The sequence below is a fragment of the Falco biarmicus genome, chromosome 8, assembly GCF_023638135.1.
Source record: "Falco biarmicus isolate bFalBia1 chromosome 8, bFalBia1.pri, whole genome shotgun sequence".
NCBI lineage: Eukaryota > Metazoa > Chordata > Aves > Falconiformes > Falconidae > Falco > Falco biarmicus.
The window spans coordinates 20957097-20983978 of NC_079295.1; the positions used below are offsets into that span (position 1 = coordinate 20957097).

Below are 26882 nucleotides of genomic sequence, written 5' to 3' on the forward strand. Positions count from 1 at the left end.
TACAAAGTCCATGTAAGCATGAAATAAGCATCCAGTTTAGTTTCACATTGTGTACATAATTTCTTATTCCTTCTGTCAACATTTTAATGAGAGTTTGGTGTTTGCAAGAATGATGTGAAAAGAGGGCCACAGACATTCATAAAAACAAGCTTGCATGCAAACATTCAGTCTTCTATGACTGAGTTGCATTCATAGAATTGATTTTTAATAGATATATGCAATAAGTTTTCTTCATCTATTTACAGAGAAAAAGGGCAGGGGGAGGAAAGAAGCAAAAACTGTTCTTACACTTGCTTTACAGTTTTCTCTAGCTCTGGAAGTTGCTCCTTTAGTGCTGCAATCATTCTGGTATCATCTGATACAGATACATAAAATTCCTGTAAATGATACAGAATAGTCTTTAAATAACCGTAGGGGTAAATGAGCAGTACTCAGGATAGAGGATTATGAGATGACATCTGATAGCTTAATGATTATAAAGAATGATAATCTGCATAGAGGAACACATGCTGGGCCCAACGCTCTATTACTTCTACATGTTTATCTCCAGCTGATTTACAGCAAGTGTTACACAGGCAGAAGGGAAGTCTGATGAGGCTCCTTAGCTCACTGTGTAACCATTGACTGTTTGTGCAAAAACTGCATTTTGAGATTATTAAGGATAAAGACTATAAAATTCACAAATAAACTGGCATGATGGGTTTTTTTTACTCACCACTGTTGCAGTTCTTAGCGGTTCATGTGCTACTGAGTTGTTGACTCTCAGCTGCTCCCATCCATGACAATAAACCTATTCAAACCTCTTCCTGCCACACTTGCATAAAACTGTCCCAAAGAAGGATCTATGTCCTTGCAACTAGTAATTGTTCTTTAACTTCTGGAATAATGAAAGACACTATGTCTGTTTCCAAAGCTTGTCTATTATGAAAAGCTTTCCCATGTGGGCTTGCTGTATGTCTGTCATACTTAAGGCGCCTCTCTGTTTCCCTGTAACACTTATCTTAGATTCAGTTTTAAGCTCCTTGGGGTGAGAACTTCCATTCAGCCAGTAACATATGGGACTGTGTTCCATAAACAAAATATATAGTAATAATGGCAATCAAGACTACTTAACATGACATTGGCAGTGCATTTTATCTCAGAGACACAAGGATATGGCATCTACCACAAAGACTTTACAACCAATGTTTGACAGAATTAAATGATTATGATTTTAAGGGATCAGAAGGGTTCTGAGGACAAAGGTCTTAAGTTATAAAAGCTGTAGTACAGCTTTCACTCAATTGGAAAGGAAAGTTATAGAAGTTATAGTACAGCTTTCACTCAATTGGAAAGGTTTTTTTGTTTTGTAGAGAGAACCTTCCAGCTTCTTCCTGGCACACCTCAGGCAGGCATAAAGAGCCCCCCCAGTTCAAGCTGTAGAGCCTCTGAACTATCCACAAGAAAACACTTAAAAAAAGGCAAATTCATCCATTGCTATAAAGCAATCTACCCATGCAGTGCTTTAAAAGGGGTCTGCAACTCTGGCAGGTATTTTCAGAGGTCCAGAGGCTGACAATGGTTCAAGCACTGTTGTAGCGCATATGCTGTCTGCAGCCAAACCTAAGAAAATAGTTATGAGTTTGCACTTGGAAATGACCTATTTCTCTATAGTTCATAACAGAATCCTACAGACTGGAAACGGGCTTTCAGCTTATCTTGCCTGGTAGGTACTTTTCAGTACAATGATACAACAATTCCTTTATACCTCCAAAAAGGCCATTGCTGCTTCATCTTCTTGTAGTAAATCTCCGTATAAAGCAGCCCACTGCAGAACCAGTCGAATGACTCGCCTTTTATTGTTGAGGGCATAATCCATTTTCTCCTGCTCTGTACCCTGGGAAGGCTGGGCATGATAGGTGCCATGGTGTCAAGGAGAACACTCAGTGATTGAAAATATCAAACCCAGTAAGAATTCACAAACAACTGACTTGCAACAAACCATTTTCAGGGTGTTCAAACATAACTTTCCAATATATACTTTTGATTTCTAACTGACGCTAGCATAAAGACTTGCAAACCTTTCATGTTCATACTAAAAAGCAGAAAGACAGTGAATTCTCTGAAGAGCACAGGAACGATCACAATCCCACCACAGAGACACTTGTGGTAGGGTAGCAGAACACAAATGATATTTGGAACAATAGGGAAGAGTATTAACTGTGGAGACAAGAAGGATATTTCTCCTTGTTCTTCTTTGGAGACAGCTGAAGAAAACAAAAAATGTCACTTTGTGTATATTAACAAATCCAGTCTTCCATTTGTGAAGACCACTGGACTGAATGACCAGTGTTATTCCTTTTTGTTTTTAGAAGCTACTGCAACCCAAGGTGAACCTCAGTCCCATTATGGTAGGGGGACCTGGAAGTTCACAGCCTAGAGGCATGGGTTAAAATAATAGATCCTGCAGTAGCCTCATTTTACTTATGAGGAAATCAGAAGATCCCACTCTATCAAATAAAACATATTTGGGACACAATACTTTGTGACAGTTATTTTGTAATAAACAATAAGAACAAATGGGAAACGTTTCATTGACCTTTTTCATTAGAAGTGTAAACGTTACAAAAATATGCAACTAACAAAAAGGCCAAAGTAACACCTATTGAAAGGAAGAAACCAAGAAAAAAGTAAAGGCACAATGGATAATAAACTGAGATAATTTCAGCCTTTAACCTATGCAAAAATGAAGAATCCCCAGCAGAAGCAGGATATGAAAAATTGTGTGCCGCCTTCTCACTGATCAGAGGTTATCAACAAATACTTAAACTGCTTCCCAATAAACTCATGGCTGAATGTGAAGTAAACACAGAATGAGTGCAGTAACATCTTCAGCTTTCCTTCCCTGATACCAAAATTCTGATTCTGGATTGTCATGAATAATACTATTCCCAACCACATAGCAATGCTTAATATTAAAATCCTGACATTTTTTCACTCACAGTGAAGTCCAGCATCCTTTCAAGGTGCACTTTCAGTTGCTCTAACAAAAGATTTTAAAATATTAATTAGAAAATTAAAATATTAATTAAAATCAACATTATCTAAGATATTTCTTTCAAGCTTCTCATTTAGAAGCACTTCTCTAACAAATACTGATAAAAGATAATGGAAAAAAGCATCTATTAACTCACACTTTTCAAATGATCCCCCTGCCCAAAACCTCTGCAGATTTGACGTGCTACCAGGGTTAGTGAGATGCTTGTTTGACTGACAAAATTCCAGAAATCTGCATTGTAATTTCATTTGGAAAGGTTTAAAATTACTAGAGAACTAAACATGTCAGTAAATTTATGGGAGTAAATTAGTCAAAGGGTCATAAGAAGTAAATAATATATCGTAAGATATGTGCTCTAATGTCTCAGGGAGCAAGTTTAATATTCTACTGAGTAATTTTTCTCATGCCATTTTTACCTTTCAAACACTGTAATAATTTCATGTATTTTTACTTTCTTATTAACTGACTCACCACAGGCACTGGTCATTTTTTCTGTCTTTTTACTGTTCATTTATATTAATTGCTCTTTTATTAACATTATCACAGGGAAAGTCAATGAAGGGTTCTGCCATTTTTAAGGGGCCTACAGGATGAAGCTTCACTGCAGACTGCAATCAGAAGTAAAATATCATGTATACCTGCAACAAGTGTCAGATAATTGTGAAATACTTATCAACACCAACATGGTTTGATTTATATATATATATCTATTTCTAATTATGTCTAGCACACACTCCTAACTGGAAGTAATTCTGATGTATGTTCTTCCCTGCATAAGAACACTTAACCATACCAGGAGCTGTGCAAAATCAGCACCCATTACTACAACAGAATGCAAACTACTTTGCTGGTGTGATGGTAAAGGAGGTTTACAAAACATTCATACAGAAACATGCCAAAGGGCTATCTTCTACAAGGAACAAAAGAATTTTACACTTCATAAAGGTAATGTACACTTCCTAATTACACATAAAGGTAATAAAGTACACTTCCTAATGAAAAAGGTCAATGAAACGTTTCCCATTTGTTCTTATTGTTTATTACAAAGTAACTGTCACAAAGTATTGTGTCCCAAATATGTTTTATTTGATAGAGTGGGATCTTCTGATTTCCTCATAAGTAAAATGAGGCTACTGCAGGATCTATTATTTTATGAATAATAAAAAAGTCCTAAAAAGTCCTTTTTAAAGGACTACTGTCCTTTAAAAAGATGCACACCTGCACACATGCTCACACGCTGGCACCATGCCAAGTGCACTTTTGGAGATCTACTCTATTTCAAGTTTTCTTCTGGGCTTTGCCCTGCTTCCCTCTGACAAGCTGTAAGCTCTGAGAATGTGTCCATTTCCGTCTCTGTGAAGAGTGGGAAACAGGGGCCCTGGGGCCTTGGTCCAACACACAGAACTGATGCCCTGATCCAGGACAGGGGAGCATGCCCTTGGCTTCCCTATAAAAAAAGAAGTATGTGATTTTTTCTGATATTACAGGACCCATGTGCTTTAATGACTAAAAAAGAGTAGTGTGCCAAGGGACAGCACAGTATAACCACTGAATCTGCAGCAAGCAATGATGTTACTTAGCCAAAATGGTGTACTCTTCCATTCCTTTCAGGATTAAAGAAATTACAGATGACAAAACGCTGCTGTAAAAGAAGTGAAAACCCCAATAATTTATACCCTGTACTATGCTTGAAAGCACTACAGTGGTCTAGCTGTACTCACACTCGCATGCTGCTAGCTAAAATAGTATCTTAAGTGGGTGCAGGAAAATAGACTTGAATTGATTCAAAACTGGGAGCTGGAGCAAAAGCAGTCTCTGACTGAATCACCTTTCTTCTTTTTTAATTTCCTCACTGAGCATAACTAATCTTTCCTTAGTCTCACAGCACCAGCAAACATTTTTATAGACTGATTTTGCTCAAAAAAGATGAGCTTTGTTAGCAACCTTTCAACTCCAACAATAGATTTCAATGGTACAATCAACAGAGCAGTTTGATTTTCCATATTCAGAACGGCCCAAATAAACAGTAATTCAGCTCTAGGAAAAACTAACACTAAAGCAGTGGGACACCAGTTACTTCCAGCCCTCCTCCTCTCTGGAAAGAATTAGCACGATGCCTGCCATGACCCACTTAACACCATGGTCTTAGCCTCTTCTCCAGAATAAATTTCATCACAAGTGAATGCATGTACATAAGTGACACTACCACTTTGATCTTCGGAAAAGCTTTTCCCCTGTAAACAATGAGGTACATTTTGCTTATGCATCCGATTTTCCCAGTTATTTGGTATCAGAGGTATACTATTATAACTGAGGATAGACAAGCCCGAGTCTCAAATGGACTGATTGAATAATATGAGCTAAATAAATCAGAAAGAAAAAAAAAACCCACAACATAAAAAGTGCTGCCCTTTTCTTCCTCTCTCAAAGCTGTCAGCCACAGCATTTCACAATACTTTTGATATCCAAAACTATGTCGTTTTAAAATATGTGCTTGTTTCAGGTGTACGAACAATTTTCTGCAGACCAGTTTATGGGTCCAAAGGTTTTCAAAACAATTACTGTCCTTGCTAGGAGTAACATAAATGGATTCTCAAGCTTGCCAGACAAGGACACGATGCTCTATTTTGCGGTTTCAGAGTGTTAGCTTTCCCAGATGTCACTCGCCCCACTGAGCTTTAAGAAAAGCACATTTTCACACCAATCCGATTCTAAAAAAAATAAATAGGGAATTGAAGTTGTTATACTCCTGTCAGAATTCTATAAAACAGAAAACATTGTGTGTTTATTTAATACTCCCTGTCACTTGATAGCTTCAAGTCACTGTGCACAAGGAAAACTCTCAGTGCCCAACAGCTCCCCAAACTAAATGACCTGCCAGTAACTGACTGATGGACATTTCACAGACTCCTTCTGTAAAACACGCAGACGCTACAAGAATCACCTCTGGTTCTCAATGCTATCCACTGCAAGCTTTCAGCCCCGAGGTATCTGCATGCAATTGAAGTTTCTTGCAGTTTGTTAACACTTGTGATAGACTATTATTATTTTTATTCCTAACTACCATGACAGCACCTAGGACTATTTACTCATTATTCTACTAGTTTAGGCATCCTTTTGCTTAAGGCAGTTTGCAGCTGTAATCTAGATAGTGGACCACTGAAATCACTAAAACATGACCATCTTAGTTAAAATCTAGATGCCGTAGTTCAGCAAAAACCAAGCCAGACAGAAAGGATACAGGAAGAGTAATCCAAACCTTTATGTGATTTCACTTATCTGGTGGAGGAACAGTATATTTCTTCCCATTGGAATGGTAATTAATACAGGAAAGATACCGGTTTCATGCTCCAGGACTATATCTCATCATGGGTATACACTATCCATTTCAGAGTTGTTGAGCTATGGACAGCTGTTAGTCAGACACCGAGAACCTACCCACAAGGCACAGCCTCCATGAAACATGATGTACTTCTTGAGAGAAGCTTCAGTCTCATCACCAATAGGGATAGCTGTTAAAGGGATGTTACTTTTCCCTTACAAAAGGATATTGTGCCATCAAGGCTGGGCAGAGCTGACTATTTGGCATAAAAACACAGTGCATCATAATAAAATCATTTAAAACAGAATCTGTGAAGAGAGAAGAAAGAAAACAGTCAATTAAGCCCCTGCAAACAGCTTGGGGCTCACAAGGATGAGTTTTCTTTCAGCTGAAATATCTTATTAGCCCTCTGCAGATAATAAAGGGGTATTTTTGCACTTTGTTTGTAGGCATTAAGTATGAAAACGGGGAATGAACAAAAATAAGCTGAAATATTAAGCTTTTATTCTTGTCTGCATGAGTTTTATTGCACTTAACAGGCATTTGCTTGTGTCAAAGGGAAATCTGGCACAGAAAAAACCCCACATCTGTGCTAAAGCAAAATATTTGGACATACTTCTCTATAGGTGTAGAGATAGTAGCATAAGAAGAATCAGACCTGCCACATCTGGGTACTTAAGAAATGCTGCTGCATTTTGCTTCAGGGAACTACCAGACAGCACATTTAGGATGTACCACACAGGAGAAAGCAAATAATTTAATTCTTTGCTGTTTTCCTAGCAATGAGCAGAAGGCCTAAAAGAGGTAAATGGACAGTCAAATTTCTGGTTTTATTTTGATTCAAAAATATCACAGCTGCTACATTTACATTAAAATGTATATGAACAATATGACTGACATTTTCTCTGGCAAAAAATGGCATGCTATTTTTTCTGTTAAAATGATCTGTGGTAGTGCTGGTGAAAATCCCAGTTTGTGTTGTCTTTATATTCTGACAAGAAGAAGGAGTCATAAAGCCTGGCTGCAGAGGTTGGAATACGTTTGGCATAAGAATAAACTTTATTTTACTTCTAAACTATGCAAGTCTTATATGGAACCACTGATAAACAACAAACACAATACCCTGGGGTATCATTTCTACACTGCAACTTTTGAGATAAGAGAAACATTTAAAAACCCTGTAAGAAAGGGATGTCAGAAAAAATATGGCAATATAACTGTCTAATGCAATATCACACCATTGTTTACACTGTAATTTATATATGAAAATATCTCTCAGTTGACAAAACTCATGTCCAGATGGGTGGGACTTTTTCTTTGCATAATATTCAGAGCAAAGTGGATTTTTACTGTTTTTAAAGGAATGGCATAAACTAAAGATTCTATTTTCCAGCACTCTAAGCTTCCATACCCTAAAAATAGTTTTGTGTTGTGACATTTTGTATGCCATTAGAACATACATATAATCTTGTAATTGGATGTTTTGGGGAAAAGTTTTAAAAGATTTAAAAACTGATTTATTTCAGACAAATGTACAATGCATGCACACTATGAATAGTAAACTTGTGATTATATACTTGCAAGCTTAAAGAACAACATTTGGCTTGTATTCCTAACAAACAGATACCTATGAAAGGATCATTTTCCTTCTTAAAAAAGTGGTTAAAACACACACTGCAGAAGGATTTCTATAATCTTTCAATTCTCCCACCATTTATGGAGCACTATACAGGTTTTTCCAGTACTATGAGGTCAGTAACAGATTAACTGAATTTATGAACACATATATACTTCTCAGACATCTGCAATGTAAAAAGAACTTGATAAAGGGATATTATGCAGCTTAATATAAAAGTCTCTGCATTTGCATTACTTTATCATAATTAGGAGGAATTTTTTGTGCCTGACTTTTTAAAAATTAAAATAATAATAGTAAGCTAGCAAATATCTATAACCCTAGATGTAAATTCTCTGTTCTGTTTTCTTTACACTAACGAGAATCAGCCTAAGTGCAGCTGCTGCAACCTGTATTCCTGGGACTTTGCCCATGGCATGCTGAGTTCTTCTCTTTTGAGTAACAACTCTTCCAATGCACATGGGAAAGTATCACAAACAAGTAATTTAAATTGAATAAAAGATGAAAATTTGGGAATACTTATACTAGCATAATGCAATGGCCAGAAGTATCAAGATCGTTCACAGTATGAAGTGACATCCAGAACAAGAAGTATGAGTACCTTTATCTTTGGGTGGTAACATATGCTCTGTCCTGTTATTGTTGTGCCTAATTAAAGTCATGAGTAGCAGTCAGGCACCTTTTGGGATTTTGCTCTTCTACTCTGAACCGAAAGTACAAATACAGAAGAGCGGGTTAGGAGGAGTGGACTGTTGTCTTTAATTCTGGATTTCCTAGGTTTTCTTGGGGTTGTTTCAGAGCAGTGGATAGTTCTTATTCTGGGGAAAAATACCACTAGCTGCTTTTCAAAGCATCACATTGCAGTGTTCCCACAGCAAGACCATCTTATGCAGTAATAATAACACAGCCTTTGTCATGTAGATACCTGTTGCTTCGTTTAAAGTTGCTTCAAGGCGCATAGTTTCTAGAAAGTGCTCTAAAATTTTCTCTGGGGTTCCTGACATCACAATATACCTGAGGGACGGAAAGGAACAGTTAGTGTCTCATAGGCAAAAGAGCTAATCAAGAAAGAGCTGTGTACCAGTGAGAAGACCAGGACTGCTGAGTGCCAGAGTACAAAACACCTCCCCTAACCAGAATCTCTGCGTGGTTTAGGACAAAACCACTCAAAAACTTTGTTGGCTTACCCCTGTAAAATGGGAGCAATAACACTATCCAGGGAGTGTGAGATGACAGATGGCCCCCTCCCTGCACAGGTACTCCAGTATTACACCATCACAGTTATATTGCAATCAGCAGAGCTGCACTGGTGCAAACCTGGGGAAGTGCAATCAGAAATGCTTCTCCACTGAAAATAAGTATCTCAGTAATGATAGCAATTCACGGTCATTAGAGGGTCTTAACAGACTTACTATGAGCATGAAATGAGAACTGGTATGTATCAGTGCCAGAGCAAGAAAACAATTTCCTTCAGCATCACTGACAGGGGTTGGTCCGAGAAGATGGGGGCAGATTATGAAATAGCACACTGTATCTTCAGATTTGTGCAATGCCTTAGATAGCCGAGGTAAGTAAAGTTTTTCAAGTGGATGAACTTAGGATTGTACCATTTCCTGCAGTAAATTAAGGGAGGTGAGAGAAGTAGTGCAATAGTCAGGTTTTTCTGCTTCATGCAAAAACACTGGCAAGATTTTTAGTACCAGCAGAATATCATGATATGCTAAACTTGTCCTGTCATATTTTTTTTTTCTTTCCTTGCAGATCAGATTTTTTTATCTTTCTCTACATTCTTTCAATCTTTGCATCCTTTATTTTTTTTTTAGAATCCAACTGATAAAGTATGAAACTTTAAAAAAAAAAAAAAAAGAAAGAAAAAAACCCGAGAAGTGAAGATACTCTGCTCCTGCTGAGAAATAAGTGGTGGAGCTGAGCTCCTGGGAGCTCCTCCTCACTTTGAGCGCTGACCGTCACAGTTCTTTTACCTGCCAACCCCTTTGGAAGAACTGGATTGATGTCCCAAGAACACAAACACTTGTTAAGCCAGTGCACATTCTCGCAGAGATACTAACCAAGTATCTAAGTGAGTGAAGCAGAGAAATCACAGGTTGCTGTACTCTGAATATGAAAGTGAAAATGAACAGTGAAGTGACTTGCAGGGCTGCTGAATTCATCCTGTATGAGTGTGATCACCCATAAAGAGTTAGATCTTGGGAGCGAGAACTTCAGAGCTAGTCCTTCGAAGCAAAACTGTCACTGAAAGCGCAGCTCAGGGAGCTATGTAGGAGCTATGCCTCCTCAGTAGAGAAGGTAGTAGATTCCAAACTGCAGCTGAGAGGATCTGCTCCCAAAGTGAAGTTTTCCTCAAGACTAAGATGAAGAAAATAAGTTTCTTGGTTGACTGGATATCTCGGGGAACAACTCTGATGCGGAACATTTCTCTGGTGCAAATGCTATATATATCTCCTTAGGGAGCAAAGCCCAAAGGGCAGCTCATCTGAAGGGACAGCAGATGTAAGCTACCCGATTAAGGGCAAAGCAGCAAGAGTTTAAGAAGAGGTCCCTGGTGAAGCTTCTTTTTTGGGCATAGTGATTTTCAAAAGTACTGAACACTCAGTTAAACATTCCAGTAACACATTCTAGAAATCAGAATGCATCAGTAACTTTGATTTGGACTCTCGAGCATAAATGTAACCACTTACTCTATTTACTAACAAAAGAAACAATGTTATCTCCAAACCCAGTGAAATCACTTAGAAATATATTAAACAAAAAGATGCTGCCAACACACTATTAACAAAGTAATCTGACTGCCGAAAAACAGTGAACTGTGTAGCTTATATCTATTTGTCATTATTATCAGCAAAAGCTGCCTTGCTGGCACATTGATTAGTACCAAAAAGCTGACCAAATGCATGAAATATATATAGAAATGAAATTCTGAGCTTTACCTGAAAAGATTTCTGGAATGTAAGCTCTAAAATACAGCCTAACTTAACCAAAGACCATCAATGTCTCTAGCTATTTTTATCAAATTCTGAACAAGAAAATGTTAAGTAATACAAATAATGCTTGTGCAAACAGTTTGCAAGGAAGGTAGTGTTTGACGTATGTTTAAATTAAACTTTCACTTTTTAAGTATGAAAAATTTATCAGACCCAAGAAAATGCATTTAAATCTATAACCAAGTTGCTCTGCGTTGCAGCTGCTGATGCAAGTCCACCAGCTGCAGTCAAGTTCCCCCCATTTAGACAATGAAAAATTTGTTGTAAGAGTACATGTTTTCCTGGGGGCATACTTTGTTTTTTCCAATAGATCAAGTGAAAGATGAAATGACAGTTTCTGAAATATGTGAAATGTGTGTATAAAAAAACCCCAAGGAATTGTTTATTCAACCCTTCACAGATTTTTACAAATCTTTACATTCAGTTAGGCAGATAAAACAGGTATATGAAATCCCAGATCAGATAAAAACTATACTCAAAATATCTCACAGTAAATTAGCTTTTCCTTTGAGAAAAAGTATGGTCTATCGTAAAGGATTCAAAACTTCTTGGTGCTTATTTTGCTGCAGTTGTTTCTGAAGAAAATTGCGCATCCATTTGCAAATAACGTTTTTACAAAGCCTTTAGGGGTTTTACCAACATTTGGAATGATAATAGCCTGACTCTACTCTTATCGCAGTAGTATCCAAACAGAATTGTACTTTTGCCCTTTCAGTAAGAAAGTAAAGAAAACATAATGAATATTGTTATTACAGTGCAAACCTATTCTGTAAGATAAGCTGTGCAACGTTCATTGCATGAGATCTTAGTTTTGTACGTAAATTGTACCTAGCAAACTCTTATTAGAATCCAGAGCTCAAAATCCAAGATGAAAATATCTGTACTTAACAATAAAACAAAGTATTTTCCTCACGTATTTTACACAGTAGCTCAGCTTAATAAGGTTTCAGCATTCTCCATGTGCAGTCTATTTAGAAGCTATTACATGAGATAAGTATTTACAGTGAGATCTTTAGAGAATTATTGTGTAAAGACATAGAACTGGTGTGCTGCTGGAAATGGATATATTATCCAGTATGGGGCATGTGATCAGCTGATGATTAAAAAACCCCCACTTTATATGCGCTGCATTCTTCCACAGAAAGGGGGAATATGCTATTGTTTGGATAACAATACCGTATGAAAAGGTTAATCATTGTCTGACATTTGAACTATTGAATGAAAACATACTTGTGCTGAGGCTGTGAGTTTCCTTGATTAGAAACTCTGTTTCCTGCTGGGATCTTCTCCAACACCAAGACATCTTGGTCATGTTCTTTGAGTCTTACTGTATTTGCTTCCACATCCTGCAAGACAAGTTACTTTTAATAAAGTAATTGCACCTGATTTGGCTGATTAGTGACTCTAAAAAAGTGCATGACTTTCGAACACAAAAGTCTCTGGGGTTGGTTCTTTTCCCCTGTATTTATCTATCTTTATTCTGCTTTTCTCCCAGACAGAATCAAGAGGGAAGCACTGGCACTAGAGGAAGAGGCAAAGAATTGTGGGAGGGACTAGAGCAAGAACCATGTAAAAAATCTCTGCCTATGCAAAGGAAAAAGGGTTGCCAGAAAGCAGAGCCCAAATCCCAGACCTTTCACATGTAATGTAATCTCTGTCCCCACTTATACATGAACATGATTATCTATAATCTGACTTCTGTCTTCTCAACAAGAAAAGAAAATGGCACTTATATAGCAAGTCTTGGCTCAGTAAACTGTCAGTAAACTTTTCATTTTCTACTACCCTATCACAATAGAAAAAAGAAAAAAAGAATTGAATATAATGTGCATTCAAATAACACAGATTAAAATCAGGGAGACTTTAATCTTCTTTGAAGTATCAACCAAAGCTAAATCAGCTGGGAGTCTCCATGGCCAACCCAGCCTTACTGCCAATGGGATCCTCATTCCTTTTATACAGTAAACATGATCTTACATCATTTTTCTAGCACAGTACTCTGGACTGGTTTTATTGCTGCAATACTGGGCATGTATACATTTGAATACAGAAAGATACTGGTTTTGACTTCCTATACTATGAATGACCACAAAACTGCCTGTATTTACAGAACTACAGCTGGACTTTGGAACATATTTGCCCTAATGTGAGTAACTGTAAAATTAGTCTGGGAGTATCTTTCTAGAGCTCTCTGATAAAGGCATCTGTGTATTTACTTACCTGCAGCCTACTTAATTTGCCACTTGATTCTGCCTTGAATCTACTGAGTTTAAGGTACCTGACACTGACCTATCTGGGAGAATGGCTGATCTTGTTTTATCCAATATTTGGATGAAAGATCACCCAGAAATCCGGGACAGCAGAAGAAAAAAATGAGCACTTGAAAAATTCTAGACCACAGAAATGTGAGAGACAAAGGATTGCGTTTGGTTCCATTTTCATGGCTGAGCTATGAACAGAACAAGAGGAAAGTTGATTAATATATTCTTCACTTGATCTTCTAGACTGTCGCATCTCTGTTCTGTAATTAGGGACGCTTCAAACAGGGTTATCAATAGCAATATATCCATAAAAATAAGACAAACTCTAGAAAAATCTGCAAGTTCTGATATGCTGTTGGGGTGGCCCTTCCCACTCTTACCCTAAGGATCCTGTTGAAGTCTTCCTTGTCTACTCTCAAGAAGTGGCAGTTGTCTTCACGCAGAACAATGGATGCTGCTCTGGGAGCATCATTCACTAGTGCTAACTTGCCAAAATCATCTCCTTCATGTAGAGTACATACCACACCCTGCACAGAGCAAAACATTTACATGCAAAAAACCATCATTACTCTGGATTGTATTGAAAGTCCTTGTACAAACACTGGACTTCACAATCAAATACCAAATCAAATCTATTTGGCAGGAAATCAACTGCCAAAGTAATGACGAGGATACAATACTTGATAGCTGGTTATTACTAAAGAAAAGCAAGAATAGAAAAGAATTGGCTTGTTCTCTGAAATTACATTCAGCTTGAAGGACTCTTCTACCCCTGCTGAAGACAGAAAGTTGTTGAGTTGTTTGTTTTTTATTTATAGAGGCCGTAAAAAATAAAATTAAGTTTGCAGAAATAACATGTAACACTACATCCTCAGCTGGTGTAAGTCAGCAGTGCTCTATTTACTCCAATTTATAGTAAGAGAGGATCTAGCCTACCCAGTGTTGTAAATAATGTAGCTAAACATGGGTTACTTAGGAAATGACTTAGCATCAGGGCCTCTATGCTACATTTTGGTGAAATGCTTGGTGTTCAGAATGGAGGGTTCTGTCACTGAATGAGAAATCAGTATGGAAGTAGGGATTTCTAAATTTTTAAAGATTTCTGAAGACTCAAGGGATTCCTGTGTATCAAAGTCCTATTTTTTGCCTTGAAAAATCTCTCTCATAAACAGGAAATTTAATAGAGATGCTTTTCAGTCTATAGCTTAACTGAAATGAAGAGCTGGCATAAATTTGGGAGCCATTCATCCAACCTCAGAATGACTAGTCACAAAGCAGTACTCCTTTCAGACATGCCTGACATCCATGAGAGAAGTTAGATGTACAAATAGAAGAAAATATGGTGGCAAAGGGACAGGGCGAAACCCCCCATGAGGCAAAAGTCTGGCAACTCACCAAATTCCAGCACATTTGTCCTATAACTTTTCTGAATTATATTCAGAAAGTGTGTAATGTATCCTGAAATTATAAAGCAATCAACTGGAAGTATAATCAGTGAAAACACTGGATCATTTCTTAATAAAAATTGCATTCATTTTGTTTCCTCAGACAAAGTAATTTTGCTTTAAATTAAACTGTATTCCTTCAGTTTACTCTTAACATTTTAATAATAAGAATTATATACAAAGGCTTCTGAAAAAAATACCTTGCCATAAATGACTACGTTTACGGATCCCTTTAGGATAATGTACCAAGAAGTGCCTTCTTCTCCCTGATTAAATACTACAAGAGAGAGAAAAGATGTTACAGTGAGAATATAGTTATTCAAAATATAAATGGGCCAGATTCTGCACTCAATAAAATCTAAGGTAACTGTACTGCAATCATACTAATGTCTACATTTAAAAAGGGCACACTATGATTTTAAAAGCAATTGCCTTCAGATTTTAGAAAAAAACCCCACACTCATATAGTAGTCATTTCATTACATGGATGTGAAAGTTACTTTTGTTTTCCGTGACAATTGTAACAACTATCGATACCTGTCAGGTTATCAACTACTACTCAGCACACAGATTTGGATCCCACCAGTAGCACCGTGCTCTAACCCAGTTCTCTAGTCGCTGTGAATTTGACATTCATTTGGCAAAACTTCTTAGTATAAACACATCTGAGTAAACTAACATTTTATATCCTTTATTTTGTGCAGCATTTTCTTTCTTAATACAGGGGTAACATTAAAATGCAATTTAAATAAAGACTGGTCCAACCCAAAATTCTAGATAAAAGCATGCCCAAACTGTCAGTGATACATACATCCAACCAAGAATATAGAATTAATTTTGGTACTGTTCCTACAATTGGCAACAGACTAAGCCAACACCTATTACATCAGGTTTTAAACACTGAAAGCCACTCAAGTTTGAAGAGCGCATTCCAGTTTTGCTCTTGTAATTTAAACATTAAGAATTTAAATGTTCATACCACAGATGAGAAAGATCTGACAGGACTCCATTTACTTACAGACCGTTCCTGCTTTGGGATGCGACTCAAAAATGAGGACACCTGCCAATTCTCGCTTTACCTTAAAATAAAGAGAGAGAAATTATAGGTTTTGTATATATCTTATTCTTCCTGATGAGAGGAAGTCACATAATATACCCCAGTTACTGCTTTCCTTCCCTCTGCATCGTCCAGCACTCATTCAGAGTCACACAGCCAGACAATGGGCTGCTTCATTTGATGTCCTGTTTCCTACTGATCTGCTTGACAGAACATAAACCTCCACATTTCCTGGTTCCAAATAGCTCAGACAAGGGCATCTTTAAGATCCAGGTCTCCACATCTTTCTTCTTACACACACACATGAAACCATCATTAACAATTAACATTAACATTAACATGATGGAAAATTTCAAACAGCAATAGTTAATCTATCACAGAAGACAGGTAGCAATTGTCAATTATTTCATAGGGCTCTGCAGGACTCCTGCTCTTCCCTGAGAAATTGGTATCCTTCCCCTTACTGACACAAGCCTGGCCACTTCTGCTGTGTTGAGCTGTGAGGCACAGCCATCTGGACCTGCTGAGGCCCCTCTCTGCCTGACAGCTTCCCGGGCAAAGTGGCCAGCTCACTACCTCATCCAGGAACCAGAGAATGTGACACTGGGCTTGGTGTCAGCCCGCTCCTCACTGGGTTTGGATTGCTCTGGTGTGATTAGCTCTTATGACTGACTGGGCAGCTACCTCTAGTGAGCCACTGTTCGCAACTGCTTTTTCTCACTGCAAACACTGTTAGTGTTACTTGCACAAAATAGTAGCAGCACTGGGAACCTCATATTATCCTGATTTTTCCTGTGTGCCTTCTGTTTCTCTTCATACAGCTGCAAGTCTCCAAGGACCTGGAGGCTGATTTCCAAGTAGTGGGATTCCTGTTTTCAGAGAATGTCAGCTGGTGACAGAGGTACTACCGTGTAACTTAACCATCAAAAGCTGGCTCCAACATATATTTAGAGCAATGTTTTCACACTATTCTCCCAACTGTTTAAATTGAAAAAAAAATTTAAGCCATGAAGAAAAAACTTGGGGTGGAACTCTCAAATTCTGGACACAATCCAGATGAGAGTCTGGTGGAGGTATCTCCTAAGATCGGTGGACAAACTTAGGCTCTGATGTCCTAAGGGCACCCACCAAACCTTTACTCAGGCACCAAGCATAAACATACCAGACCAGCCACCTCTCCCAGAACTCCTTCCTGACAGCCAGTACAAAGCAATCTTTGTTGCAGTCTGGAGAAGAGGGATAAACAGAGGTGTTTGGACAGATTTTTTTAATACACCAGCAGTGAATGCACCCAAAGGTCTGTGATTTCTATAACTATTAGCTCACCGAGCTCTTTTATAGCCTCTGCCTGAAGGCAATGATGCTTTCATGAGTATTGGAAACACAGCCCCATTAAGAGCGTTCCTGTCCTTGTACGTCCTGAGATGTCTTCACAGTTGTTTCAGTCATTTGCCTCTTCAGTGTATGAATCCTCTTGATGAAGCCAAGAATTTCGTTTTTAACACTGTATTATGTAATTGTTTTTCATTCATATATTAACTTCACAGGCTTCTCTAGCAGGGTTCACCACCATGTGACTTGAGTTTTATCCATTTTACTTCCCGCTGCTTGTGGCATATCTAGAAAACTTAATACTTTAGGAATTACAGCTTGCTTAAAATGAATATACATTCCATTTGCTTCCAAGCTGATTGACCATTAATCTTATGGTTCATAGAAGCAATGCTGTTTGTTGCTCCTCTGAAGGCTTCCTCTAGACTAGTCATGGTTTCTGTCTTCTGCTTTAGTTCATGCTGCATGTAATATGCTGGCATTTCCAAATTCCTACTAAACATAGAATTAATTGCACTTCTTCAAAATGCCAAGTACTTCTTGCAGTTTGTATCATTTGCCATTTTTGTTCTATATGCTATCTGCTGTGGATTCTGACCAAGTCTGAATTTCTTCTGAGCTGGAAACATTCCATGTTTCAGGTTTTTTGTTCTGGGTTATGTCTGTAGTATTGAGTATTTCCCACACCCTCTCAGTATCTCTCTACCTTGGGTAGTTTCTTTTGTTTGATTTGAAAAGTGTGATTTCTGGATGTTACAGAAGTCTTTCTTTAAATACTTTCTGCATCCCGGAGATGCTTAAGGATTTTGTCTAGCTGTTCCCTCTTAGCTCAGTTACTAAATCTGGATACATAGTCTTTTCAAAAAACATTGCTCAGGTGTTGTATGTTTGCACGGCGCACTATCTTTCTGTAATACTTCTGTAGCTTCATTATTAGCTGCATCTGTCCAAGTTAGCTGAGAATTACTGAAAATATCAAGAGCTTCCAAAGGAGCTATTGCCAAACATAAATCTACTTTCTGACTGGCTTCCTTTTTCTGAAAGCACCCGCATCTTGCTGCTACCAAGGGCTATTTAGCTTGCTTCAGTTACCTACACAGTGTGTCAGTGATGGTGAGACTTTAAACATTTACCTTCTCTCCTCCAAGGCATTTTCTCCATTTCATCTATTCTTGGTTCTCTACATTGCTCTTGCCCACTCAGAGAGAAGGTGTCTGATGAGGCTTCCTTCACTCAACGACCAAACTAACCAGCCAGCATTACACTGTACACCTTTCTGCACTGTGTAATTCCCCCTCCTAACTGGTCCAAGCCAAGACTTCTTACAGTTCAGAAATCAGACATCTATTCTGCAAAATTCAGGAGCACCACATTCCCAGGTGTCAGGTCAGATTGCATGCATCTTAATTTAAACTCAGATATGGACCCAGATGGGAGCATCTGTGCCAAGTGGGCGAGGTAGCAGCTGTGCAGAAACATGAAAAGAATTATATCTGAAATCCAAAAGACAACCTAAATCTGCATAGTGCTTGGGCAGTCCTCACAGGTGGAAATAACTTCTTTGCATGGCAAGTATAAATGGAAAGGGTTATAGGCACTCCAATTCTAGTAAAGCATCAGAAGCCAAAATTCAACGTCCCTTTTGGCAATGAGTTATATTTTTAAGAATACTTACTGTGGTAGAAAGATGAGATAAGGCCTTAATGTGAAGAAGTTCCTCATATATAAATTCTAAGTCATCTACAGTTCTCTGTCCAGGCCTATACAGAGAAGATAAAAGGACAGCAAAATGCAATAAATGCCCAAAATCAGAGAAGTACAAAACAACACAAAATGCTGTTGTACTGTCTAATGAAGGGTACATTGTCAATAAACAGGGACTAAACAATGGTTCTGGCCGGAGGACTGAAACACACAAAGGATGGAAGCACTACGAAACCACCTGAATGACACCGAGCAGCAGCCATGGCAACCACTTTAGAGAGATCCTGATTAGGCAGCTTTCCAGATGAAATCAAGTGTTCTATATGTAAAATGGTCAGATAAATCAGAAATGGTACATAAAGATCTGTTCCTTTCAAAAGGACTCCTGAGTGTGGGACCTGCACTCTTCTTTGCATGTGCCGCTAATTAGTTGTAGCAAACAGACTGTAATAGTGGTTTATAAAGGAGTGCGTGCATTTCTGCTGAACAAATTGGGAGAGTAGTGGTTTATAAAGGAGTGTGTGCATTTCTGCTGAACAAATTGGGAGAGGCAGCAGTGCATCTTGGAGGACAGTAAATGACTGCTGCAGAGTTAATGCTGAGTGCTGTTGTTTAGCCACAAAGGTAAATCAGAACCACTCAGTAGTTTCAACTTCTCTCACTGAAAAATACAAGAAGCTGCCATTAATAAAAAGCATACATTGATGAAGGAATAATCCTATAGCACAACAAGGAATGAGGAATTTATACATTTCACTGTGACTGCAATAATTGCATTTTTGTAGTCTATGCACTGCAAAAATTTCTGATTGCTAAAAAAGGACATAAATACTCTGAGGACTACCATGTGCCAGAGATGCTTTGGAGGATCTAATAAACGGTACCTATGAGAAGGATTTGTAGGAGCTTGAGTAACTCCTGATCTTTTGCCCACAGACAAGATCCTCTTCGGTTGAAGTGTCTAATACAATCCTACTTTCTAAAAGGACAAATTCTCCTGTGATATAATTTCAGGCAGTGCATTGGAGTTACGTACACACACACAGAGGAAAAAAAATCCTTTAAAGCATTATCCCAAGTTACTTTTATAGGACTAAGTCCTTTCAAACAATGTGGTTTACATTTGTGAAAAGAAGAATATAAATAATTAAATCCATGGGCCAAGAACAGAAGAAAAGAGCAATCTAGTCATAAGCAGGGAGAAAGGATACATTTAAGATATGAGGAAATGGGGTACAGGAAGTCCAGTCCAGGGGAAGAAGTTTCAAAGGAGAAGGTTTCCATGCCAACATTAAGAGCAGGCTAGTGCACAGTTCCAAATCCTGCTGTCTGCAACATGTGGTGTCAAAAGAATTAACAGCACAGTTGAATCTTTGGACAGTCCTAAAAAAATGTCGCAATGAACCTTTCTGACAGAAGTTTTCCTCCTAAAATGTCAACGTTACAGGACATTCTAGTATCTAGAGAATCAGGGAAGTCATATAAAGAAATATAGTGCTCTGTAGGTTTTCTGCCTAATCACCTAATCATGTGTGAGGTAGAGAAAGCACCCAGCAATCATGCCACTCTGCAGTTATATTGCATCTTCTTACAGAAGAAGCTTGACGGAGATTTTCAGAAGTACTGAAGAAGTCATAGAAAACATAAGGACAACCAACATCTCTGCTAAGCAAGCTGTACTTTTCATCCATTCTTCACTTACCAATGACATGCATTTATTATTCCCCAAATTAAAATCCAATTTAGAAAAAAAATAAAAATTCGATGAAACTATTCTTTTCTCATACAGTTAAGGGAGAAACAGAAAGTGGTTTGGTACTGCTGTGCCCTCTAGTGACTCAAAAAACTCTTTACTATTTCTAAATTTGGCTTGAAATTATAAGGCTGCCATTCCTAGTGATTTATGTGGGGCAGTAGCAGCTTAATTAAGTGCAGAATAAAGCTAAGCCAGCACTGGCTACCTTTCACTGGAGATTTAAGAAACACAAGGTAAGGATTTTAACAAATAATACTTCCCATAGCAAGTAAAAAAATTAACTCTATTACATGCTTGCAAAGCCAGCATGTTTTGGAAAACGGAAAACAGTGTAAAAAATTAACAAATTTCTACATGAAATTAAAATAAAAAGGATCATGTCTTAATACGTCAAATTCTATCAAGACAAAAGGGTACACTCTTCTTTTGGTATGTTCACTTGCCTCCTGTGTTAGCACATTGGGAGGAGAGATGATCTATAGTGGACGTACCCAGTCTTTACTACCGTGCCTGCAGATGTCACATGGAGAGATATTAGGCATCACTGCTTCCGTAAAACCTGTGTGGTGACCCACTGATGTTGATTTCTAGGATCCTGCTGTGTAAAGACCTAGTTTCTGCAGGGGACACACTCTAACAGCAATAGCTGGTTATAGACAGGATAATAAATGGAATAGGTAGAGAATGAGGCTACACATTAATGAACAGCAGAACTCAGGTGATATTAAGTGATCAATAAAAACTGTTCAGTGTTTGGAGAATTTATCAAGGTCAGAGACATTGAGCTTCTCTGTGACTAGGATGTTGACAATAACATAGTACTTTGCCATTGACAAACCATGTACATACAAGCAATATTATTGATTATTTTTATTACACAGCTAACCAGAAAATTCTCAAATAATAAGAACAAGCCAAAAGATCAGAGACCCCATGACATTGTGATTATATGTCAAATAAGCATATATTTCTGGAATACAAATTTTGTTTTCAAGTACCACAAAGAATATATAGGAGACATTAATAATTTTACCCACTACCTGCCTCTGAGTGTGAAAGTGATAAAGTGAATGCATGGTCACTTACTCTAGCATGGAAGCTAATTACAGAATCTTTGTACTTGAATCACTGCTCCTTGATTAACTCTATAAATACCATTTACCACATATAGTACCCATCAATGTAAGTGAACTGATATGTGGAAAAATAATTTGTATTTCCTGTCCCAGGAATAACACTTGGTTTATTAAATGTTGTTGGCAGGAAACTCCATCAAGGACTATGGAACTTAATACAGTCTTTATGGAGAAATCCAGTGTGGTTCTTACCACTAACAGCTGGGTAGAATATTTAAATAAAAAAATTTAAGAACAAGAGAATAAATATATCTTGCTTAATTTTTACAAGACCTTCAAAAAGCTATAGATTCTTAGCAATAACTGTTATTTGATTATGTATGTATTTTGTGCTGTTCGCCATGTTTAGATTTGTTTTCACTTCCTCTCCCTAGCATCCTGTCCAGCTTACTTCTGCAAATGACACTAAAATTTGATTACTGGTCACATGTAATATCAGTCTTTGTACTGTGAAAAAAATTTGCTGAGTGAAGTCACCAAGAATATATAACACAGATTTATTATTTCAGTCATACTGCTAACTTACTGTAGCCTAGAGTATTAAAAAAAAGAATATAATCCATAATATCGTCTGAGTTAAATACTGTTGTCTGATGAATATCATTCTCCCTTTAAAGACTCCTGTTATTATGTTTAGCTATGTATTATAGCAACCTATTTAATTAGGGTTTACCATCAAGTTACCTATATCTGAACACCATTAAAATCAAATAAAAATATCTATTAAAATGTTTTCATGATGTATTTTCATACTGAAGGACAGAAATACTTGTAAGGAAGAGCTGTGTTAATTCTATAATAATTTTTCTAGGGACTTGTTCAAGGTCTGCACTGTGCTCCAGGCATTAAAAGGAGCAGAGAGCTGTTTGCTACTTCACAAAAAGCTATTTTCACATTCAGTGTATGTGTTTCCAAAGAAAAAAAAAACACCCAATAGCAACAAGAGCCTGCCAAAAATTTCCCTGAGCTCTATTCTGTTTTTTAAACTATAGAACATTCTTTCACAGTTTGACAGTTAAAATGCTGCAGTTAATGTAATAAACAGAGAATTTTTTAAGTCTGCTGTCAAAACAAGTGACACTTTTTGCTAGAGATTTTCAGATTTTGAACAATAGAAAGTACCTTTCAAAGCAACAGCTTCATTATACAATCAAATTCTCAAAGTAATCTTCTCATCAAAGAATATTGTCTTATTTCTTTCAGGGTAATTATCTGAGTTCTGCAACCTCTCTGGAAATGGTGACTATTATAAAATGCAGCTGTGTTGGTTTGAAATTGTGGGTCCTGTTCAGGTCAGCTAGAGCCACCATCTCTGAAGCCCTGACAGTTCCTTGAACTTCTGGCAGCTGTAACCGTGTCTACTCAAAACTAGCAGGACTCTGAGGATTCATGGAGATTTTAACAGCTTTGGCACAGCTCAGCCCAGGGTGGATTTTCAACTAAAAAAATCATAACGTATGTAAACTGAATACTAGAACGGTAGATAATACGGTGCCTGGCAGTACAGGCTTGCTTCCATGAGCAAAGGGCAGCAAAAATAAGCACTTTCAGGGACACGGATAGGGAAAGATGTCAGATAGCTGTCAGTCTTGAGAAAACCTCTTTCCCCTCACTATATTGCATGAAAAAGCTCCTATGAATATTCTTTCAGATGATGCTATGCAAGTGACAACACAGAGGGGAAAGCAGTACTTTCCACAGCATCATTCCAGTCTTTCAGCTGTCTGCAAGGAGTGTGGATGATAATCAACATCGATCCTGCCAGGGTAAACTTACACTGTCTGCTCTGAAAGTTATGATGGAAAACAAACGTAGTAGGCAGCCAAAACCCAGGATAACCTAAGGGGGCAATTCTCCAAGAGCCAGCCTGCTCAGTCAGTCTGAGGTAAAGGTGTCTGCTCATGGGTGCAGGAAACCCTTCTGCTCCCCAGTCGAGAATGCACAGGACGTCTATGTGAGGGGAAAACACCTCACTCGCTTCCCTGACACCATAAGGGTTTATGGAATCACCATGCTCCCAGTCTGATTTGTCTATGTATTTTCTGTGACAGGGAGTGAGTGATCCTTTGGTTGTGTTTGACTAGGCATCTATTAAACAGAGGAAAGAGAATTTATACTTTTAAAACTATTGCTGCATGGCAGTGATACCTATTTTTAAAGGCACAAGTATCTGATGACACTTTTGAAACTAGATGCTTTTATCAGGTTTTGGAAAAATGCCATCTAAATGAGCTTACAATCTAAACAGACAACACAGAGACAAGAAAGGAGCGGGGGAAGGATAAAGACAGGAATAGAACAGGAGCAAGCACTTGTGTTAAGCAGATTCAAAACATTTTTAGTATAAAAAAGTTTCTCATGTAGGCAGAGCCCACTTCTATCGTACAGCAAAGACAAACTTTTCCAATGGCCTCAAAGGAGCAGAATCCTGCTTTGTGTATGTATCTTTCTTGATTTGACCCTTACAAGTAAATCTTCAGTGAGATGAGTTTAAGTAATTCATTACTCTCAGTGTGCTTAATTAGCAGTAAAATGTGTCCTCAGTGGCCCTTAAACACTACCTGCATAATGAAGAGGTTGCCTTCAATGGAGGGTCAAACAGAGTTTATACTGGTTGCTTTGAAGTCACTATAAAGCTGCCTATAAAAAAGGCCTTTAGCGCAGTTTTCAGTGTGACCAGAATATATTGTTGAAAGGATGGTTAGCCCACCGATGTGTGAAAGGACATGATCTGATAGCTATGAAAAGGTTAGGCAGATATCCTCTGTGGCCTAGGTACAGAGAGCATGTGTTGATTTTATAACAATAAAAATGGATAAATAAACCCACAGATCCACATTTCACACCTTGCCAGCAAACCGCAACAGGCCACGTCCAGCCTGTCTTAATTCAATTAAGTTCTATCAAGAATAAATCTAATTAATGCCTGCCACTGACAATTGTACTTGAAAGGTGCCTGCTGCCACCCTACCACTCTACTCACAATAACTGAAAGCAGCATAGTTAATTGAATGGCACATCTACACAGAAAGTGTTAACAGAGCAGGACTCTTCTGTTACCTACAACTTACTTTTGGGGAGGCTCAGAAACAAGACAAAAAATCATAATGTAGCATTTTCCTCAAGGTGAGTATGATGGCATTCAAAGCCTTTGATGGTGATTCTCAACACACAGTTCAACTTATAAGCATTAATAAGGACTGGAAATGACTTAATACGGACTTAAAAACTTCAGAGACCGAACAAACTGGCACTGAAGTGAAATAACTGGCTAAAAGATGCCTGACAATAAATGTAGATTTACCTTGTTTCCATGTCACAAGGAAGGCTCATGTATAATATTAACTCATTAATGTGCTTACGGTTTTCTAAGAATCATCCTCATGTGAGCATCTGGCCCAATCTGAGACAGAAGCAGCATAGTATCCTGCAGCTCCTCATCACACTCCTTTTTCTCTTCCTCAGTTGGTAAAGGGGCATCTTCCCGCTCATCATCCAAAAATCGGTAAAACAAGTATTTGTCTTGAAAGTGGTGTTCCTGGTCCACTGAGAACAACACAACATATGAGACACTAAGCTCTCCTCATTAAATTTAACCTTGTAGAAATTTGTGTAGCATCATATATATCACAGTTTTATTAGTTAAGAAGGGAAGAAAGCTACAGAGAAATTGCAAGATTATGAAACACCTTCATTTCTCACATATATCCAAATTATGTAGCTTGAAGGGTACACTTTTAAATTGTGTACTACAAATGCTTTCTAAAAGGCTTCTATATATGTGTGTTGTGCGTGTCCCGATTTCAGCTGGGACAGATCTTATTCTCTACAACATATGTATGTGTGCATATACACAACATGCATACATGTATACATACATGCGTGTGTTTTTTTCTTATTAGATCTGGTTTTGTTTCAAACCATTTTATTTAAGCAAATAATTCACACTGGGGAAATGGTTACATCATCAATTTCTAAGAGGTGTTCCCTAGTACGAACACCTTACCCTACATGTTTCAGACTGGGCTAAAAGGTAACAAAAGCATTTAAACTCTTTCTGATGTACCAGAAACGTACATCATCAGGATATAATCCCAGGGGCAAGTTCATCGACCTGTGTCGTGGTGGAAGAACTGAACTGAAAGACAGCCAAGAGAAGAACTTTATCTAAAAAGAGGCTATGATATGGTAAAGGACAAGCCCTTGGTCTTCCAAGCAAGTCAGAGTGATGTTGAGTTGGATACTATGATGCAGCTTGCAACTCGGAGTTCAAGGGAATATCTGGCAGGAATTAAAGCTAAAGCCCTTAGGGTAAGGAAGCGGTGGAAACAATCTGTCTTCTCAGCATGGAAATTCCTCTCTGGGATATGGGAAGCACAACAGAGGATAAAAGGAAGTGTACTGTAATAGAGGAGCTCTTTTGAATTTAATAAAACTGTACATGCACAGCTTCAAATATGAATATTGCTTTAGAAAGCTACCCTTTTGAGGGCTATAATATCCTGTTACTGAGTAAATCCTGCCAAATGAAAACTGAAAATCAATGTAAAATACAGTCAGAAAACTAACAAAATCCCAGATATCTGCACTGGAATATTTGGAGTGCTGAATTTGGGAACCATTCCAAATCCACTAAAAATCATTCCAAAATTATGGATCCGAGTACAAGTGCTCACATTCACTTCCAAATGCTGCAGATCTTTGATGAAGATCAGTTTTGTGTATGGTAATACATCTTTTGGTTTTGGCCTGAGTGCTATCCAGCTCTTGCAATATATGAACAAGTCAGTGTACTCCTAAGTATCAGAGTTATCATTATAAATTGTTTGTTTACTTTTCAATATTCTCATAAGTTAAAAAGGTATATTGGTAGCAAGATTCATGGAATACTGTCTGTGTGTTGCACCTGCATTTACGAACGAACAAGCTGTTCTGCAGCATTTCTTTTGGGCTCATGATCCCTTTGTTTTTCATGAAAGAGATCTAGAGAGGCACTGATGTCACACGTTGCCCATGTTTTAGTAAAGATGCTGATTTTCTCTATCTTACCATGGTTAAGAACACCTTCTTCCAGCAATACTTGCCACATGCCAACAGCCTGGGTTCGTGAATGGACACAAGGACTTTGCTGCATCATCCAGTCAACTAGTTCCGTCCCCACACAGCACTGCCTGAAGGACAAATGAATAGATAG

The 26882-nt window shown here is 37.9% G+C and overlaps 1 protein-coding gene across 2 annotated transcripts in view; it reads right to left on the minus strand.

The window, feature by feature from the left end:
• The window catches only part of RAPGEF4 (Rap guanine nucleotide exchange factor 4), a 157254-nt gene that overhangs the window by 26968 nt on the left and 103404 nt on the right, over nt 1-26882 (minus strand). Inside the window, exons 9-19 of one of the 2 annotated variants that reach the window (XM_056349501.1) lie at nt 26738-26859; nt 25051-25234; nt 18768-18852; nt 15722-15782; nt 14904-14980; nt 13639-13785; nt 12228-12343; nt 8921-9009; nt 6589-6667; nt 1748-1898; nt 289-377 (exon numbers count right to left, since the gene is read on the minus strand). In XM_056349501.1, coding sequence (XP_056205476.1) covers nt 289-377; nt 1748-1898; nt 6589-6667; nt 8921-9009; nt 12228-12343; nt 13639-13785; nt 14904-14980; nt 15722-15782; nt 18768-18852; nt 25051-25234; nt 26738-26859 — 1200 coding nt within the window. Of the gene's footprint in view, nt 1-288; nt 378-1747; nt 1899-4109; nt 6668-8920; nt 9010-12227; nt 12344-13638; nt 13786-14903; nt 14981-15721; nt 15783-18767; nt 18853-25050; nt 25235-26737; nt 26860-26882 lie in introns of those variants that run through there. The other variant, XM_056349500.1, reaches the window with a different exon arrangement.